The 20,775-nt window shown below is 36.0% G+C and overlaps 1 protein-coding gene across 1 annotated transcript in view; it reads right to left on the bottom strand.

Annotated features, from left to right (window-relative positions):
• The window catches only part of OPRM1 (opioid receptor mu 1), an 84,944-nt gene extending 69,172 nt beyond the window's left edge, over positions 1-15,772 (bottom strand). Inside the window, exon 1 of the mRNA XM_057737765.1 lies at positions 15,343-15,772. Within this exon, the coding sequence (XP_057593748.1) occupies positions 15,343-15,635 (293 nt within the window). The 5' untranslated portion in view covers positions 15,636-15,772. The remainder of the gene's footprint in view (positions 1-15,342) is intronic.
• Positions 15,773-20,775: the final 5,003 nt, after the last annotated feature.

Here is a 20,775-nt window from a genome sequence, read left to right as displayed (position 1 = left end):
GGTGGGGGCGTCAAGGAAGGGAGGGAATATGGGGATATGTGTATAAAAACAGTTGATTGAACCTGGTGTACCCCCCAAAAAAATAAAATAAAATAATAATAATAAAAAAAAAATACCTTAAATGAAATTTGGAAAATTAAATAAAGAGTTAAATAGAAAAGTATCCCATTGCTGGGCTTGGTGATGGAGAAAAATAAACTACAGTCATTGTAACAAACCTTGGAAAAAGTGTTTGTCTGATAGTGGTTGAAGAACACTGGGTTACTTATCAAGGTCCTATCTTTGGCATTGATCAGCTGGTGAAATGGCTTCAGCATCTCTACTAGACTGTACTTTTGGGGAGAGGTAGGTAGGGGCTGTTTTGATCTGTGGTATATTTTGGAGCTTCTAGGAGAGTGCTTTGTAAGTAGTGTTCAACAAAATAGCAAATAAGTGAGCTTCAGTTTCATCTTCCTTAGTGTTAGTTTGCTTTACATTTTTTCCCCCTGTCTTAACTCACAAAAATTTTACAAAAGCAAATTATTCAAGGTAATGAAAAATTAAAGTCCTATATAATTTTAAAGCATTATCTCTATTCTTTAAATATATGTTTTATCTTGCAAAGTAGTTAAATAAGCTTCCTCTGTCATCAGAAGGAAAGACTTTGAAGGATCTCAATTAACACAGTCTACTTTTATTAGAACCTCTTATTTTCATGGCCTTGGATTGCCAACATCATCAGAAGCACGCTCATATATAATTTCATTCAACCCATGTGGTTTCCTCTTTAGAGCTGATGGGGGCTGAGTAAGTATGAAATTATAATGTTGATAATAATTTCCCTTGTTCTTCTTGGCAGGCACAATCAGGTTCTGATGTTCAGGTTATACTGCCAGCAGCATTTTTCAATTAACATTTAATACTCCCCTGCAAAATACTCAACCTTTCACAGGCACTGAACCCAGTGTTTCAGTGAAAAAGTGCTCAGAAGCAAAGGCCTTTTCTTTCATTGATCTCCTTTTTCCCCACAGTTTCTGTACTTGGAATGCTCTCAGTTCTCAGGGACACCGTAGGTCTCAAGGATGTTCTTTTCTATCTTGTGCTTGCTTTATTTATAGAATTTACTACTCTGATTTAAAAAGTTGACAGGAGTTGCCTTGCAAGTCCTGGAAAAATCCATCACGAACGTATTAGGAATAGACATTCGCACAGACTCACTGTACCATCGTCAGTGAATGCATCCTCCATGAAGACCACCATCTTTTTGACTAATTTACTGTGATTAGTGAGTCAGACTCATAATGGAATCCAGGACTTTTCACAGGGATGGTATTTTAAAATGCCTGGATTTCTAAAGCTTGTGTTTAGAGAACACCATTATTATAAGTTATTTCTTCTAATTCAGGTAAACCACTGTGCTGAGTAAAAAGGAGTTTCATTGCATGCAGTCAGGATTTAGACTTAGATTCTCCTTTAAACACTTTGACTATAACAGCAGTTTAAATGTGAAATATTTCAGTTAAAAAATAGCTTTCCCCCCAAAAAAATAAATGATTTGTGTTTTTTTTCTCCATTAAACTTATTATGTAATATAGAAAGACTTATCAATAGGGAGCCAAGCAAACTGCAGTTGTGTGTCCTTAGAATTCTCTTCACATCATCATGGTTGCCAACAAAATGACATTGGAGTGATCCAGTGCATTGGAATGAATCAAAGGGTGACAACAGTGACACCCATGGATGCCTTGCTTTGCCTCTGCAGGACTTGTGATTCCAAAAGGATAAACTGTATTTCAAAATGTAGTAATAATAACATGATTGATCTATGGGGAGGCAGGAGGAGTGGGTGAATATTGACATCCTGCATGCTGATGGTGGTGGTGTGAGCCCAGTGGGAGAGATGAGAAGAAATTCCCAGTGGGAGGGAAGCAAATAATAAAACTCCTTACTCTCATATAGCACTGTTAGAATTTACCACCCATTTCCATATATCTTATCTGAATTGGACCTAAAATTTATGTGAGTTTGAATATGATTATTACTTCTTCAGTAAAGTTAACTAGTGAATTCAGGGTGGTAATGTGACTCCGATAACTAGTAAGAGGTAGAGATTCAAACAAGAGTCCCCCTTGTTCCAGGATCAGCACTGTTTCCATGCCAGTATGCCTACTATGAAGGGAGATGATTGGCCAATTTTAGAGAAATTTTTAAAACATCCTGAGCTTTAGTCTTTCTGGGAGGTAGTTTAATTTACTATTTATTCTATAAGCAGCTTCATAACATTCAGAGAAATAAAACATATGGAGAGATCTCTTAAACCTCCTTGCCAAACAGGACTTCTTTCTCATCCTTGAAATAGATAGGTTGGTCCGGATCTGGGTACCTGCACATTATTCTCACCAGGGGAGCTTTTAGACCTACCTGTGCCCTGGAGTTACACCCAGATTTTCTAATTTAAGTAGCCTTAGGTGGAAATGGGTTTTCTTCCTTCATTTCTTCATTTCTTCATTTCTTCCTTCCTTCCTTCCTTCCTTCCTTCCTTCCTTCCTTCCTTTCTTTCTTTCTTTCTTTCTTTCTTTCTTTCTTTCTTTCTTTCTTTCTTTCTCGTTTCTTAAAAGGCTTCACGTTAGGTGAATCTAATGTACAACCAAGATTGAGAACTACTGAATGGAAGAACTGGGAGGTCTTCTCCTTCTTTGTGTCTTAAGTATATTGTAAGGGTTTATGCAATAGCTCTGATGTTCCACGAGTTAATTGGAAAGAAAGTCAACTTTTATTATTTGTTTTATACCATCTGGGTTTCTTGCTAGAATTTAGATCCAAATCTCACCTAAGAGATTCTGGGAACTATAGCATTCTTCAGCTGGACTATTTATCATCCAGTTAAAACTTTCCCTGACTTGGCCCTCCTTGCAAATTTGTACCTGGTAGCCATCTGGCTGATCTAAAGAATTCCTGTAAGTGGTAGAAAGTTTTCTCTGAGCACAAGTGATCAAAGAAGTAGTCATTTGGATACAGATGGGGACTGAATTAACGATGAGAAATCAGGCAGGGAGATTTCAGTGAATTTTAGGAAATGATTGAGGGAAATGATGGGCAGGAAGCTAAGAGATTACAAATCCCACAGAACACCTAGGCTTAGCGTAGTCCTCTTTATCCAACTGGACAGTCTAAGTTCTAAAACCCAGGGAATAACATTTTTCAAAGCGACTTTTGAGAACTGCAGAAAACAAATTTTTAAAAGATGATCAAGTTATGTAAGTCAGAAAGAAGAGGGAAAAAAAATCCAAGCAATCAGCTTTTGTGCTTTAAAGGGCCTAAAGAAAGGTGGAGGGAAATGAAGCTGCCAGTCACGATCTGGGTGCATGGGTGTGGGTGTGTGTGCAGGCATAGGTGTCTTTGAGGACAGATTTCATATTTGCTAAGAAGTTAATGTGAATTTACAGATGACAGTTTCAATTTTTCTTGAAAGCTTCAAATAATTGAAGATGAAAATACTGTGAGAAGGCCTTGAAAATTGCACTGATTTACGATAACCACAAAGCATATCTAATAGATGGAGATTTTTCAGAACTGCTATTTCCTAAGCACTTACTCCCTAATCACTGACCACTAGTGGTAATGAATATTTCGAATTGTGTGGGTCAGATGGAAAGTTGGGGGTTGAGGATGGACACCTGGGGTGACATGGCGATGATCCTGTGTGATTACAATTTTAACCCAACTTCAACATCAGTTTCAGAAAAGCAGTATCCTCTGTCATATGACCACTTTTCTGATTCATGTTAAACTTCATTTTGCATTATTTCCTCATGTTGAAAATATCGCAAGTTGGTATTAGGTTATTTTTACAAAATGCTTTGTTTCCATCTAGTAAACAACAAAATGCAATCAAATTTGCCAAAGAAGGAGGTATGTTCTTTTTTTATGACCACTGCAAAAATATAAGTTTTATTTAGCACATCTGTACCAGAGTTTGGCAAATGACAGCTTGTGGGCCAAATCTGTCAGCTAAGTATGGTTTTACATTTTAATTTGCATTTTAATTTTTTTATATATAGAATAATTAGTTTGGTTGTTTTTAATCTGAGGCTGCTACAAGGAAGTGATTTGGTAACACTTATTATGAAATAGTTTGCATTATATAATCAAGTAAACTAAAATGAAGGTTTGCGTTTTTTGTACTGAATGAAGAACCATTTCATTCTTATAAAATGGGTTAAAAGCACATGTGGCATGATTATTTTTCTGATAACCAAATGTATGGATTTTCTTGAGTCAACTAAAAGATTATGAAAATTATTAAAAATGCTAGTTAGAAAATCGATTCCTTTTTTATTATTAATGAGAAATATTTTAGGAGCTAAGTTTTTACATGTCTGCCTTTTATATCTTCACAGTTAGAATAATCAAAAAACAAAAATAAGTTTGTAGGTAGTTTTATATTTTTAAATGGATGAGAAAAATAATATTTTGAAGCATGTGAAAATTATATGGAAATTCAAATTTCAGTGTCTACATAAAGTTTAATTGGAACATAATCATGTCCATTCATTTGCCTTTTGTCTATGGCTACTTTTGGGCTACAGCGGCAGAATGGAATAATTGTGACAGAGACCATGTGGTTGCAAAGCCTAACACCCTTTACAGTAAACATTTGTCACTTCCTGGTCTAGACTGAAAGGTGATCCCTCTTCACCTGATGGGTGTGAGTTGTATGTGCACTTACATATGGTAAAATGAGGTGGGATTCTTACTTTGGAATCATTTAAATCCAAACTTTACGTTGGCTCATGAAAACATCTTGGTATAAAATAGGTTTTTAGGTTTCAGACTGCATCCCTACTTTATTTGTGCATTCTCACCCTTCTCAGGGTGGAGGGACCAGGCTAATTCACACACCTGGAGCCATTAAATTGTAGGCAGTTTGGTTTCTTATTGAAAACTAGACTAAGCATTTTGTGGCTTAAAAATTTCTTCAAAGTTTGTTGAGTATAAGTATCAAGTACACTATATATAAAATAGGAAATCGACAAGGAGCTACTGTATAACACAGGGAACGCTACTCAATATTCTGCAATAACCTATATGAGAAAAGAATCTGAAAAAGAATAGATATATGTATATGTATAACTAAATAACTTTGCTGTACACCTGAAACTAACACAACATTGTGAATCAACTATACTCCAATATAAAATAAAAATTAAAAAAAAGTGATTAGCAAATAAAAAGTATCAAGTAATAAAATATTTGTGGTTGTATGACTATAGTGCAATTACATACTATTTATTAGGTGAAAGTTTTCTTTCTGGAGTTCGGAGCTTCACCAGAAATAAAAGTATAAGACTTCAGGCAACTGAAATAAATCCTAAATTGTTAGTATAATTCAGGCATTCACATGGGACTATTACACAATTCCAATTCTATTTAAGCTTCTATTTTTAGAAATATAAGAGAATCAATTTAATTTTGAGAATTTTATTTCAATATGCAAAATGAAATGGACCACGTATGTTTTTAAATTGGGGCGTGTGTTTTTAAATTGGGGCGCCATGCCTAGGTATCTAGTGACAGACTGATGGTTGAAACACATGGAAACCCATTTTGTTTTCAAGCTATTCCCTCTGATTTTGATAAATAGTAATACAAACATAAAACTGGTCTTCACACCATGACCTCACTATTGTATTTAATATGGTACATAGCTTGCTGATTTTCTTCTTCAGCTGTTTTTAAAATATTTCTTTGAAGAATATTGCATATGTAGTGGACCTTCGTTATTCACAGAATCTGTATTTGCAAACAAGCTTACTTGCTAAGATTTACTTGTAACCTTAAAATCCATATTCGTGGGCTTTTGGGGTCTGTCGCAGACATGGGCAGAGTTGTTCTGATGGGCAAATTCCCAGCTGAGGTCAAACAAAGCAACACTCTGCCTTCCCATTGCAGCTCTCAGAGTGTAAATGTGTCTTTTCTGAGGTCTATTTAGTGCCACATTTCTAGCATTTTTGATTTTTTTTTGGTTGGTGATTTCACTGTTTAAAATGGCCACAGGTGGATTGACTTATATACACTGCTATATTTAAAATAGATGACCAACAAGGACCTACTGTATAGCACAGGCAACTCTGCTCAGTATTCTGTAATAACCCAAATGGGGAAAAGAATTTGAAAAAGAATAGATACATGCATATGTGTATCTGAAACACTTTGCTGTATACCTGAAACTAACACAACAATTTTAATCAACTATACTCCAATATAAAATAAAAATTTTTTTAAATGGCCCCAAGTGTAGCACTGAAGTGTGTAGTGTCCTAAGAAGACGGCTGTGAGGTGCCTAATGGAGAAAGTTGGTGTCTTAGATAAGCTTCACCCGGGTGTTATAGAGCTATTGGTCATAAGTTCAGAGTCAACGAACCAACAGTGTATATTAAATAAGATGCCTTTAAACAGGAACACACATAACAGAACGTTATGTATTGATTAGCTGATTAAAATGTGATTGGAGGCTCACAGGAACCTCCCCCTATATTTCCCCTTAGAAACAAAGCTTCAGTCTTCTCTAATTCAGTAGGTTAAGTGAGTCTATAGAACAAAATTACCATCAATAATGAGAACTGACTGTAATAACTTTTTTTTCACTCTTTAAAATTTTACTTTCTGTATTTAGATTATAAGAGTAACAATCTATTTCTCATTCAAAGTTTGTGGACTTATGTGTAGATGTATATGTTTTATTGAATTTATTATTTCCTGATATCAACCCACTGGTACAGATCAGTTTTCATAACTCAAGTCATAAAGGCTAAATATACATGAATAAAGCAGTGAATTGGGGGAATTGTCTGAATTAGGATTTACATTTGAATTATCTGAGGTAAATCTGATGTGCTTACAACTTTGAATTACACAATATTTCAAAGATATGCAGTCCTGTTGCTGAATTTTGAAATGTTGAATTTCTCAGCTAACACAGAGAGATATACAACTGTAGATCAAGTTTTCAAAGATTATCAATTGACATTTTGACAAGCTAAGAGAAAATGCACAGATTTTTCACAGTAGTAGCATATATTGTGGATTACACTCCAGGGAAATTGGTTGTAAGAATACTTTGAGGAATGGAGTTAATTGGGACTTGAAGAATAAGAAGGACTTTGATAGAAAAAAGTAGTGAGGTGATGAGGGAAAATGGAAAAAGGAAAGAAAAAAGTACAGAAGAAATTAATATGTAGCATATTTGAAAACAGTGAATGGATCAGGTTGGTTTAATTTATTCAAAATTAAATTACACTTAAATTAATACTTGTAAGTAAATCTTAATGGTTACTATTTGAATCACTTCAGGACACCTATATATCCAACTGATAAACTAATACACGAATTAAAAAAGCAAACTGTACTTGATAATATTCTTGCCTGGACAGAAACCAATATCCAAAATAGAATGATCTTTCTTTCATTGGATAGAACCCATTGCATGGTTCATCATGTGTAAAGGCCCAACCTGCCCTACCCATTGGCTTGTAAAGGTTCACTTGGTTAGATTTGGTAGAACCGCTATCTCTCTGATCAGTTTTGGAATGCAACATCCAGAATGTGACTTCTGAAGGCAAATATTAATTTCTCTATGAATTAAAGAGAAAATGAGAGAGAGAGAAAAAGAGATAGAGAGAGATCAGAATTTAAGCTGAATCTGAGAAGTCTGCATCCAGGTCAGAATCCTTTGTGTGATCCTTCAGACACAACCACAGGCAATCACAAAGACTTTACCTGTCAGGCCTCATGGGGGAAAGCATCCTTCCTACCACGGACTTAGTATACAGTCTAGCGGGAGTTGTAGGCAAGGACTCATGCCCCTCTGCTACCCTCACCAACCATGTTTTTGGGTGTGTATGCATCCTGAGCCCAAGCACTTCCATTTGGAGGCCTTCTTACTGAGGAGCCCTTGGCAAGTTTCTTTCTGGGTGTCTTTGCTGAGACCTTCTTACCAGCGGTTCTAGAAGAAACTCTTCTCACTTTGACTGTGTAGTTTTCCACTCTTAACCCTTCCTCTCTCCTTAGTCCTGACCCCTAAGTACAAAAAACAGCAGGATCTTTTTGGTTGGGGCTCCCCGTGCAGTGAGATGATGACCTCCTCCCTCCCCCGCCCCCACATCTGTGCTTATACATGTGACCTGGTGCCTTTCTGGGGGGAAAAATGGAACACTGAGGAGCTAGCAGCTCTTCCTGTGTAACCTTTTGTTTATTCTCTCCCAGTAAGTGAATAGAGACCTGACCGTGATTTTCGTTTTGCTCATTGTCTTAATTGACCACTACAACATCTGGCAGCTCAGCATTTTCTCTCTCTGACAGAGTCCATTTGAGCTCATTTAGAATCCAAGGGGGGGGGGGGGGGGGGATGGGTTGAGATGGAATTGGAAACAAGATTATTTCATTTTGTAGATGACTAGTTTTTTTCTCCAGATAGTAGAGCTGGAAAAATTATGGAGAAACAGCCCTTAAAGTTACCATAGAAAATGTTAATACTAGAAGTTACCAATTACACTAGATTTTTAGCTTAATTCATACATTTTACAGATGAGAACCATGAGGTACTGAAAAGTTTGAAGCTGAGTTGTGACTGGCACTTGTCTTTCATGCTACTCTTTCATTCTGAATTTATTTCTTGGTTCAAAGACTCTTAGCCTGAGGTATCGATGGGGAAGGAAATAAGGTGGCTTGAAGCAAGAAAGGATGGATAAAGGAGTTGCTATGACAAGCTCATTAAATGGTATTTCTTGTATATGACATTTCTTGTGTCTGTTGTTTCAGCTCACTTTTGAGGACCCTGACATTTTCTTGAACTTAGCTATTATGAGTATTCTTACAGTTATTATACAACATAGAATCAGTGGAGAAGGGAGTGGTAGTTTGTGTCTTCAGAAACTTTTTAGAAGAAAAAGGAGGCTCCACTTCCTTTACATATCAGAGACCCTACTGCTACCATCACCCTGAACTCAAGAAGTAAACTGAATACTATACATGGCTGTTGACTTCTCCCTATCCATTAAGCAAAATGTACCAAAGCCTTTCCTGAATCCTAAGGAGGGAAAAAATTGAAAGGAAAATCTTAGCTTATAAACTGTCTTGGTAGTTCTAACTGGGGCTACGTAGAATTTCTCTTAAGAATTTCTAATTGTTAAGAACAACCTATACTCAATGAGCTTGTAAAGCTCTATTGACTAATCAGATTTTACTGTGCCAACATATAGTAGCCAGTTATAAAATAATAGGAATGATGAGCTTTGCAGTGTCTGAGATAAGAGCTTTTATGAAGGTGAATCCTTCTGGAAAGGGAATGTAGGGAACAGAAGTGGGGAAGTAGAAAAGTGAAAAAAGAAAGGAGAAAAATCCAGCTTATCCTTGAAATGGTCAAAATGTAGACCAGACCTTCCAAAATGCTTTGTGGTCTTGCAGAACTGTGCACCTAAGGGGAGAGGGAGGCAGAGGGGACCATTTGCCCATAGGCTCCCATTTCCCCAGCCAAGGGTTGTTCCAGGGGTGGCAACTTCCTCACACTTCCTCACTTACAAGTGCCAGGCTGATTCCTGTGGAGGATGGTGGAGTCAGAGAAGATCCAGGGCAGAATGCAAAGGATATAGATGCAGCAAAGGTGAGTGTTATCTAGTTATATCTGGGCAAAATTGACTGACATTCCAATCACTGAAATAAAAGGTGAGCTGAAGGTAGGACACAAGAAGGGTCTGAAGCAGTATGGGGAGCCATTGTTTTAAAATATCACCTGGGGGAGCCCTAGAAATTCCACGTAGGTGCCTTGAGGCCAGTAACGGAGGGTGGACAGGGGTGGCGGTTGACCAGTGCTCTTGGGCACCAACATGTGATTAATCAGAAACAGATCTTCTTTGATCTGCTTTATATATTGGCTTCCAAGTTCTTGAAGTAAGTGTCTACATCGTGAAACATATTTGGAGACTACGGTCTTAAATCATTATTTCAATTAAATATACTTTAAACTTTGTGAAGTTTAAAGGTATGAAATTCTCATATTTTAAAATTCCACTCAGCATTTATTCATATTTATTATCTATATCTTTTTATCAATATATTTTATTTTATTTTTAATTTATTTCTTTCCAGATTTCCTACTCAGTTTCTTTTCTTCCCTTGTCATCAATATATTTTAAAATGCTATATTGTTTTGTATTATTTATTGAAATAAGTTTATGTTTTCCTGCTGAGAATCAATTTGATTTCAATTCATAGCTAAACTGGAATACTAGAAGAAATAACATTTTCAGCTTCTTTGTTTAAGGGGTTCTCCAAGGCATACAAAATTTCAGAGTAAATATTGTCCGCATTTATCTTGAATGACATTTTGAAGTAGTCAGAAATTAATTATTTTTATTTCCTTCTTAGAGGTGGAGAAATGCCTGGATTATATTCATGAACAGATACATTTGTTGCAGCAATTGCTGAGAATTTTTTGAATATTGTAGATAAGTAGTATGGAAATATTTGTCATTATGGGAAAACACAAAGATATATTTACTTTAATTTAAAACATTTTTAGAGATAAATTGAAAGTATACAGGAGCGGTAAGGACCTGAGTTTTTGTTTGTTTGCTTTTATGTTGTTTTGTTTATTTGTTTCCATCCTTGATCTGCTGAAACTAGAACAACTATGGGCAAATAGTGAAATTGTGTGTATCAACGTTAATACATGTTTAAATGATATTTTGTTTGTGGAAACACATATGTGAAATACAGTTTTTAAAATATGCATATGAATAATAACTGCCACCAAACTTACAATAGTGATAGTCTCTGGGGAGGGAGTATAATGGAGAAGAGAGCTGGCTTCTTACATGTATTATACATTATTATGTATATACAATTATGTATCATATATTACATTATGTATTATATAAAATATGTAAATTATATATAATCATGTATTATGTATATATAAATAATATATATTATATATAACATAAAATATATTATATACTATTAGAGGTATATATAATTATCATAATTATATATAATTATTTATTCTCCATAGATTCCTTTATGTTAGAAATATTTCATACAGTATAAGATAGCTCATTCAGAGATGGATAGACCTAGAGACTGCCATACACAGCGAAGTAAGCCAGAAAGAGAAAAACAAATACCATATACTAACTCATATATATGGAATCTAAAAAAACGGTACTGATGAACCCAGTGACAGGGCAAGAATAAAGATGCAGATGTAGAAAACTGACTTGAGGACACGGGGTTGGGGCGGGCAAAGGGGAAGCTGGTATGAAGTGAGAAAGTAGCATTGACATATATACACTAAAAAGTGTAAAACAGATAGCTAGTGGGAAGTTGCTGTATAATATAGGGAGATCAACTTGATGATGGGTGATGACTTAGAGGGCCAGGGTAGGGAGGGTGGGAGGGAATCGCAGGAGGGAGGGAATATGGGGATATATGTATAAATACAGCTGATTCACTTTGGTGTACCTCGAAAACTGGCACAAGAGTGTAAAGCAATTATATTCCAATAAAGAGCTTGAAAAAAAAAGAATAGCAGAAACATCAAAAAAAAAGTTAGCTCATTCATGAAAGGAGAGAAGGAAAAGAAAGAGTGATAAAACTATGCAAATGACAAGAGACACAGCTTACAACAGAAGAAATGAAAAGCCATTTGCTGTTGTGAGGACACACTGAGGAAGAGGTGTTGCTGACAGAATTAGCACCTGAATGGGAAATGGCAGTTACAGTTCACATTGTGATAGATGTTACTAGAAGCTTGCCATTAATCATTCTGTACTTTAAACCTGAATCAAATATTTAATAATATGTAATACACAGAGATCATAGGACATATTTTAAGATTAGAAATACTTTTTAGTGAAATAAAAGACAATAACATCCTGCATATATTTAAATGCTCTTATCTGATAGTTAGTCATACTGAGAATTTATCTCGTCAAATTAAGAAATAATCTTTAAAGAGAAGGTCATATCATTTGGCACTCTTCGTTGGAAATTTATTTGGAAGGTTCACATAGCCCATGGAGATCTCACAGTTTCTAACACTTTTTTTTTTCAACAGTGTCTCCATAGACCATGTTCATGACTAAAAGGACAAATCTCTTTTTTAAAAGGTGTCACAAAATAAATACATCAGGACTATATCAATTTTTACAGTTATGGTTAATTGTATACTGTGATCAAATATTTTCAATAAATGAAACACTCCTGGTGGCTATAACTTTGTGTATCATTCTGATTGATTTTTTCTTTAAAACATTCTTGACAATAATATACTATCATCCCATTTTAAATGATTGGCACATATTGTTATATTTTATCACCATATTTTTCCAGAATATGTGGTAATTTTTATAATGTAGTTATCCTGCACGTAATTTTTTTCTTTAAAACCAATAAAACTTTCAGATAATGAACTGTTGTAACATTCTATCATTTAATATCTGGATTTAAAATCTTTAGATGATATGACAGTATCTCTTTTCCTCCTTTATGTTCCTTAGAACAGCATTGTGTAAGAATGTTACTTAAATTATATTATTTAATAATGTCATTGATGAAGGTACGATGATGATGGAGTGAAGATACAGAACAGAAAATCATTCATCATTCATGGCATCTATATTACCAGTTATTTTCATTGTTGTTTTTGTTGCCATAGTCAGGGAAGCCTCATGGGTCACTCAATGCATTAAGACATTCTAATAAATGTTATCTTAATCTGGTTAAAAAATCATAACTACTTGACAATTCAAAAGTAGTTATTGAATTTTAAGTAATAGCAAGAAGTAAGCATTTCACCTCAATACTTTAATAAATGCAGCATTATATTCATCTTTTTTAACAGAGGCAATAATATCCCTGAACTGATCATTTTGTAGTGAAATAACCACAGCCTGGAGACAGTCCAGTTAAATATTCTCAGCTAAATAGATATAGTTTCTTCACTCCCCAGAGACTTTCCTCATCACTTTATCAGTCACTGAACTATTTTTCTTCTCTCACAGTCATATTCCCAGAGAATTACCTGACCTTGGATTTAAACACTCAGCTTGCCACAGGTGGGTGTTTGGGGTGCCCTTTCTAACTGTATTGTATTTTGTTAGAACTTTAAGCACAGAAAAGTAAAGCATAGTATCATTTTCTCAGTAAAAGACAATGTCACCATCCTTTTCCAAGTCCTCAAAAGTTCAGAGGTAATGCCTTTAAAACAAACTCACCCAACTAGTAATCTCTTAAACACCAGAATAAAACCAATCTGCTTGTTTCACAGCCAGTTGCTGTTCTATTGGCTCTCACTTTATAGAAAAGCATAAGCTAGAGGGGAGAAAAATGAGGAAGGAAAATACCAAGAGAAGCAATAAAAGAGCGTAAAAGATTCTGTTTGAGATGGTAGGATTTCAAGATGGTTTGGTAATTTCTTTTCATCCTTTATTCTCCAGGATTACAGACATAAATTTGGATTAATTTATTATTTCCACATTATTACCTAAATCTATTCTGTCAGTCTTTTAGTTGAATTAACTCAAATCATGATTTACCACTGTAATAAACAGAAAATTATATTGGCTAAGAGCAGTTCCATGGTATTGAACTAATGAACTATCTGTCCTTGGAGAAATCACTTATATTTTCTGTGCCACAGTTTACTCACCTAGCCTCGAAAAGCTCTAGTTTTCCTTCTGGACCTATAAGCTTATGATTCTATGAATTTTCTTAGGAGAAATGAGAAACAGTTTTCCCTTCATGAGGCAGGTCTTTAATTGTTATTTTTATTATCACAAATGCAAAATGAGACAGTTTTTATCTTTGATATGAGCTTTGTATTGAATTACATAAGGTAAATGTTTTCAAAAATAAATTCTTCTATTGATTCTCTTCCTGCATTTTTCCTTCTGTTGTTAGCCTTCTTTGCAATAGATGGTGCTCTTTTCTCAGAGAAACTGCTATCTTATTCCTCATCAAAAGCTCAGGAAAATTAGTTTTAATCTTTAACAATCATTAACTAAAGAAATCAGACATAAAAGTAGAAAGAATCGATTACAAGCAATTTGCAGCACCTTGATAATGAAAGCATAAAGGAGGAAATGGTTGTTAAATGATTAAAGAGCTCCACTGAAACCTACAATGCTTGCTGAATAGATGAAGCCAATATTGTAGCTAAATATGAAAATGCCATGCTCACTACATACATAGAACCCCTAGTAGGAAGAAAATCCTAAATCAGGAGCCATTTTAAAGTGTTAAAATAATTATCTACTTCAACAAAAGTGAAAATATAGTATTTCACATTAACATGTAGGATTTGAATATGCACATCAACACTTAACACAATCTATATCAATCTCAATTAATATTGAGAGTTTTCTCACTCTTTGCCAAATAAACCTGGAACAGCTGATCAAATAGAAAGTGGGCCACAAACTCTTTTGAAATAATTTCATTGGATAAAGGCACTTTTTAATTTTTCCAGAGCAACCATTACAACTTCCTATGTAATGGTTTATAATACAGAATTACACTGCTTTTGGTCACTTCTAACTGGTTCCAACTTTTGGAGGCATTGAAAAACAGTTATGCCCTGCCGTTCTGAACCATCCTAGCTATTCCTGATTCGGTTTGTGACTCCCCTAGCAGATCTGCAGCTGCCAGTTGCAAACTGGTCTAGGCAACACAGCTGTCATATTCGTTACAGCAAAACACCACCATTTACTGTGGAGACACCAGAAAAACTTCCTCTATGAGTGTGGCCTCCAGATGGGTGAAAGAGTGGAGTAAGGGATGCTATGACCAAGGAAGAGGAGGGTGGGGCAGTGGTGCAGCAAAGTACACTGGAACCAGCAGGAGTAGGAAAGTTGCCAAGTTTCATCTCTGAAAAGAACTGAGAAGGAAACCAGTCCCTCTTTCCCCAAATTAGAAGTAAAATAACTAGAATTTCTCTTCCATTATGCAAAAATTATTGTTTCTACAGCTCCTTTGGAAGGGACTGTGGGACTCTGTGGCCAAGAGCCAAGATTCCTCTTGGCTCAGTATAAGCAAGCTGTAAGAGTTTTTTGTTTGTTTTTGACAGAGCTTTATAGCTTTTATCAAAGCAACTTCTCTGTTCCTGAAATTTTGGATCCTTTCTTTATCAACAGAGGGAGAATAGAAAAGTAGGTAGGCTTTTGTATTCAAACAGCAACCATCCGATCTTCTGTCACCTTCACATTCTCCCGTGTTTACCTCCCTTTTCTCATCCTCCTGCCGAACACCCCTTATCCCCCTATTAGCCACCGAAATCTCCAATCGGAGCCCTGTAGCCTTCCTTACCTGACAATCACATACATGACCAGGAAGTTTCCGAAGAGACCCACCACGCACACGATGGAGTAGAGGGCCATGATGGTGATGGCCGTGATCATGGAAGGACTGCCGGTCGAAGGGCACAGGCTGTCGCTCCTGCCCAGCTCGGTGCGGTTCGGACCGCATGGGTCGGACAGGTTGCCTTCTAAGTGGGAGAAGTTGACCCAGGAACTGGGGCTAGGTGCTGGGGAGCAGCTGGAAGAGTGCGTGAAGGGATCAGTGCAATTGCTGTCGTTCCTGGGGACGGCGCTGCTGTCCATGGTGCTGACGGCCGGCCGGCTGGGACCACGTTGCGAGTAACCGCGAGCACCGGGACTTTTCAGGTTCCACGCGCCTCAGCCGCTTCCTCTAGCCGCTGCCACAGCTCCTGCTATTTCTTACAGAGACCAACCCCCGCGGAGTCAGGCAGAAGAAGAGAGCTAAGCATCTGACATTATCCTCTGCTTGTAGCCCCCTCCCACCTTAGAAGTACACAGACACGTCGCCAACCCCACACCGCTGCGGGGAGGGGAAGGAGGGCTGTGCGGGATCCAGAGGCTGGAGCGGAGGGAGGAGAGAGAAGTGGATTTTGCGCAAAGCGATCCAACGACTTGGTTTCCCCACTCGGGCACTCGTCTGTGCAAACACCTCTAAGGAGGGGCAGAACAAGGAAGGGAATTGGAGAGAAGGGGTTGGGAATGTGACAAACAGAGAGTTAGTTTTTGGCGGCTGTAAAGCATAAGAAAGGGGGCTGACATCATTCTTTTTGCAGCGCCGTTTTCTCAGCATAACATGACAGGAGAGACATTGATCTGATGCAACCCTGACAACCCTACACCCCAACGCTCTTTTATCCTTACTGCCTAAGCAATCATTTGGGGCAAGGTACACAAAATCTTCTTTAGCCCTCCTTGCCTCAGACACTCCTGTTCGCGAAAAGGTAACCGTGTGTTTCTTTTCACTAAATGAGAATAGCCAACCCTGCAAACCTGCCTGAAACAAGAGTGGTTCCTTCTCTGAAAAAGAAATGAAAAACAAACTTTTAGAGAGGAAACCTATTCCCTTTACTCCATGTTCCCTTATTTCTCCTAGAGTAAAAGTTTTATTTACATCTGATTTCTATCCTGGCGAGGAAGATGCACAGAACGGGGTATAGAGATCAGGGAGTCGTGGTACCCAGGAAAGTCAAAGAAAGATAATGGCGACATTCCATATATAAATCTCATAGCTTTGCAATGATTAATTGCTGGTTTTATCTCCAGACTTCCTACATGTGCTTTTAGTAGAAGATTGTGAAAACCAAACAGTTGCATTATTTTAGTTTTCTAGTGCAGACATTCCAGGAGAAACTATTCATGCATAGACATCTGGAACTGGAACGGTTCACACAAGGTTGAGGATTATTGATACACTTTAAAATTTGATAACTCACTTCTAAATCCACAAATGCTTCTACTTTATAAATAAATCTGTAAATCAACCAGGAGTAAGGTTTTGTTTTGTTTTTCTTTGTTTTGGTAAAGTTAATACTAATTCTGAAGTAATTCTTATTTCTATATATGGGCATATTTGTCTATGTATATATCTTTTAACAATAAACATTATCATTAAATATTCCCTTGGTTGCAGAAAGCTATATTTTTGGTGAGCAAGGATGGGGGTGAGGTAGGGAGCTTGGTAAGAACATTTAATTCCAATATTATTTTTATCATTTGTCTTGAAAACAGATAACACCAGTAAACTCTACTAATCACAGGTGATTTTGCCGATGTTCAGTATTATTTTTATCTTTTTATGCTGAAGGGTATAATTTCGGCCAAAAAAAGTTACAGAGATCTCCTGAAGACTAATAAAAATGATTTACCACATATTCTTCTATGAACCAATATATTAATTCACTCATGTTGAGCTGAAATGTCTGCCATATTCAGTCTCTTGAGGACACACAGAACCAGTCTAAACTTACTTCATGTGAAAGACAAACGCGGTATAAGCCCTTGCCTTGAAGTCAGATCATTTTGTGAACCTGAGATTTGTAAGTTTTTAAACATTTGAGCTATAGGAGTTTGGATATGTTACTTTATTTGACTGAGTGACAGTTTTCTCATCAGTGGAAAAAAATGAAAAATAATTAGCTCATTTCATAAATGCTATGGATTGAATGTTTATGTTCTCCTCCAATTCATGTATTGATATCTTAACCTCCAAAGTGATGGTGTTAGAAGATGGTGTCTTTGGGAGGTAATTAGATCATGAAGGTGGGAGTTCATGATCATGAATATTCACTCTCATTAGATCATGAGAGTGGGATTACTGCCCTTGTAAAAGAAACCCCAGAGAACTCCCTAGCTCTCTTTCCACTATGTAAGGCTACAATGAGAAGACAGCAGTTTGGCAGTCTGCAGTGAAAAAGAGGGCCCTTACCAGAACCTGACCATGCTGGCACCATGATTTCAGACCTCCAGTTTTCAGAACTGTGAGAAATAATTTCTGTTGTTTCTAAGCCACTCAGTTTATGCTATTTTGTTATAGTAGCCCAAACTAAGACAATAACATCATCTAAAATAATCTGAGTGATTTTTAAATGGCACAGCCTAAAAACTTCATGCCTACTTTAATGATAACATTAAAAAATTTTTTTAAATTTATTTTTAACTGCATTGGGTCTTCCTTTGCTGTGCTCGGGCTTTCTTTAGTTGTGGTGAGCGGGGGCTAATCTTTGTTGTGGCGTGCAGGCTTCTCAGTGCAGTGGCTTCTCTTATTGTGGAGCATGAGCCCTAGAGCTCGGAGGCTTTAGTGGTTGTGGCTCATGGGCTCAGTAGTTGTGGCTCATGGGTTCTAGAGCTCAGGCTCAGCAATTGTGGTACACGGGTTTAGTTGCTCTGCAGCATGTGGGATCTTCCCGGACCAGGGCTTGAACCTGTGTCCCCTGCGTTGTCAGGTGGATTCTTAACCACTGCACCACCAGGGAAGTCCAATGATAACATTTTAATCTTTTCTAACTCAGTATATTCTGTCAACCAGCCAGGACTTAATATGTAGACAAATCAACTTGTCATGTGACTTTCCATATAGAATTACTGTCAAAGAGCAACCCAATTTCCATTGTCCTTCTCCAGAAACATTATTTGTTTTTCATTCTATTTTATAAAAGTGTAATTGTTCTATAGAGTAGGAATTTGAGCTTTGTGCTTTAACTATATATTTTCAACTGCAATTTGATGTTTTCCTTTTCTATTACTCTTTCTTAAGTTTAATTAAGGAGAATTATTATCTCAATTTTGAATGCAGGATTTTCTGGACACCATTCCAAGTCTTCCCTTAGATTGTATTAACATCTATATATCAGTATCTTCCATCTATTCAATATACAATTTGGGAAAATGCAAAACAAATTTAATTTCTGTTTGAAATATCAAGACAGCCTTGAGAAACCCAGAAAAGAGCTTTTAGAGAAAAAAATACCACTTGGTATATTCTGAAAAAGACTTCAAATTCCAGTTTCCATTATAACTTAGTTACTCTTATGAGGTGTTCTTCTTTTTCTCCATAATTGCACATTTCCTAGCAGAGTTGTTTCAAGTCTACATGAAACCTCAAGTCTCTTGTGAAAGGAGGTAGACTGTAAATAAATGAGTCAGTTTATTACAAGCCTAATTATTTTCTATAACATGAATTTTAACTATATAACCTTTAGTTTCCCTGAACCATGTTATCTGTATACTACAAATATCTGCCATCTTGTGGATATTTTTTGCTTAGCCTATGTTTTCTATTTGAAGAAATAAAAACTTTATCAATCAGTCAAGATTTACCATTGATATAAAACCCATATCATACATTTTTTCATAAAAATACTTGCTGTGAAGCAATGCATTCAGTAATAGCTAGACTGGATCTTAGGCAAATACTAAAAGTACCTCCTCTTCCTTGAATTTCAAAATATATTGGCTTCAATTATATATTCATATAATTGCCATCATCCCACACTTATTTTATTAGCTTAGTCCTGATTTTCTTGGAGAGTGGCTGTTAATGGAACACATGATTAACAGCTATTAATGAGGAATACAGATATAAATACTACACATGAAACTATTACAGTTGGTTTGAAGCTCAGGAAAAAGGGGGGCATCCAAGCTTTCTTTAGAAGAACATTTTATGTATTTATCGACAGATTTTTCTGTTACTTAATATCAAAATTTGTATAACGGAGACTGTAAATGTGTTTTAATACAACATTATTCTTGATCTCTGTATTGTTGCATGAACATTCAGTGAAATGAAACAAATCCAGGCTCTGCTATTTACTTCCTCATGATTTAGTTAAGTTACTTGTGCTTCCTGATAGGAGGTTTCCTCCTCTGTAAAATAAAAATATGAGAATCAACTTCAAAGGGGTTTTTGCAGCACTGCTTGTATATGAAAGAATTTGTGATTTGCCTTATGCCTTTTTATATCTTGTTGTATATGGCTTGGATATTAGCAAGAAGAAGTATTGAAATTATTATGCTATATTTAGTATCATAGAATTAACCCTAAAAAATCTGATTCTTTTGAGACTGAAGGTGGTGTCTATGGGTCCAACTCAATCAACTCTTTCAAATAATTCATCCAAGCATCTAGTTTAAGTGATTCATAAGCCTAAATATCTTTCTAAAAATATGGAATTTCATTTCTATTTGAGTCTTGAGATTATAGCCATTAAGAGAAAAAATTCCAAAAATAATTTTATTTTCTTAAACAATTATTAACTTTCAGATTTTAATTTCTAAAGATCTTTCTTACTTTTGTCTGATAACCTGATTTCCAATTGAGAAACTCTCCACCAGACTCAGTCTTCCCCACTGTACAATAGAGCACCTATCAGTGAAAATACAGTCCACACATATTTTGCTTTCACACATGCCAAAATATGTTATGTATGACTAACTGCAGAATGTAATTTTATGTTATGCTACAAAAGTTGAATTAGAATTTACAGACTTGAAAATGACTTTCAGTATAAATTCTCTCAATTCAGATCTGAACATTAAATATGTATTATCAGCAATTTAAATTCTTAGAGTGAAGTATACAAAGTCAAGCGCATTCTAAAGAAGTTTAACTACTCTCTACCCACCTCCCCTTTTTCTTCCTCCCCAACTTAAAGACAATCATCTAAAAAATGTTGTTTTCTCCATAAGTTTTTTTTATCATAAACAGTTTTGTATATAAAACCGGATATTTGAGTGCATTAAATCCATAGAGTTTGCAGACCTGCTATTACAAATCGTAGTGCAGTAAATAGCCATGTGCTTTTCACACGTTTTGTCAGTGTGTCTTAGATTCCTGGTTATTGCTGGGTCAAAAGGTGAATGCATATCTTATTTTTCTAGATATTATTAAATTTCTCTCCTTGGGAATTTTACATTTTTTATC

Source organism: Hippopotamus amphibius, chromosome 6 (assembly GCF_030028045.1).
Source record: "Hippopotamus amphibius kiboko isolate mHipAmp2 chromosome 6, mHipAmp2.hap2, whole genome shotgun sequence".
NCBI classification, from domain to species: domain Eukaryota; kingdom Metazoa; phylum Chordata; class Mammalia; order Artiodactyla; family Hippopotamidae; genus Hippopotamus; species Hippopotamus amphibius.
The sequence above is the reverse complement of the archived record's forward strand: the minus strand, read 5'-3'. Positions and strand labels throughout refer to the sequence as shown.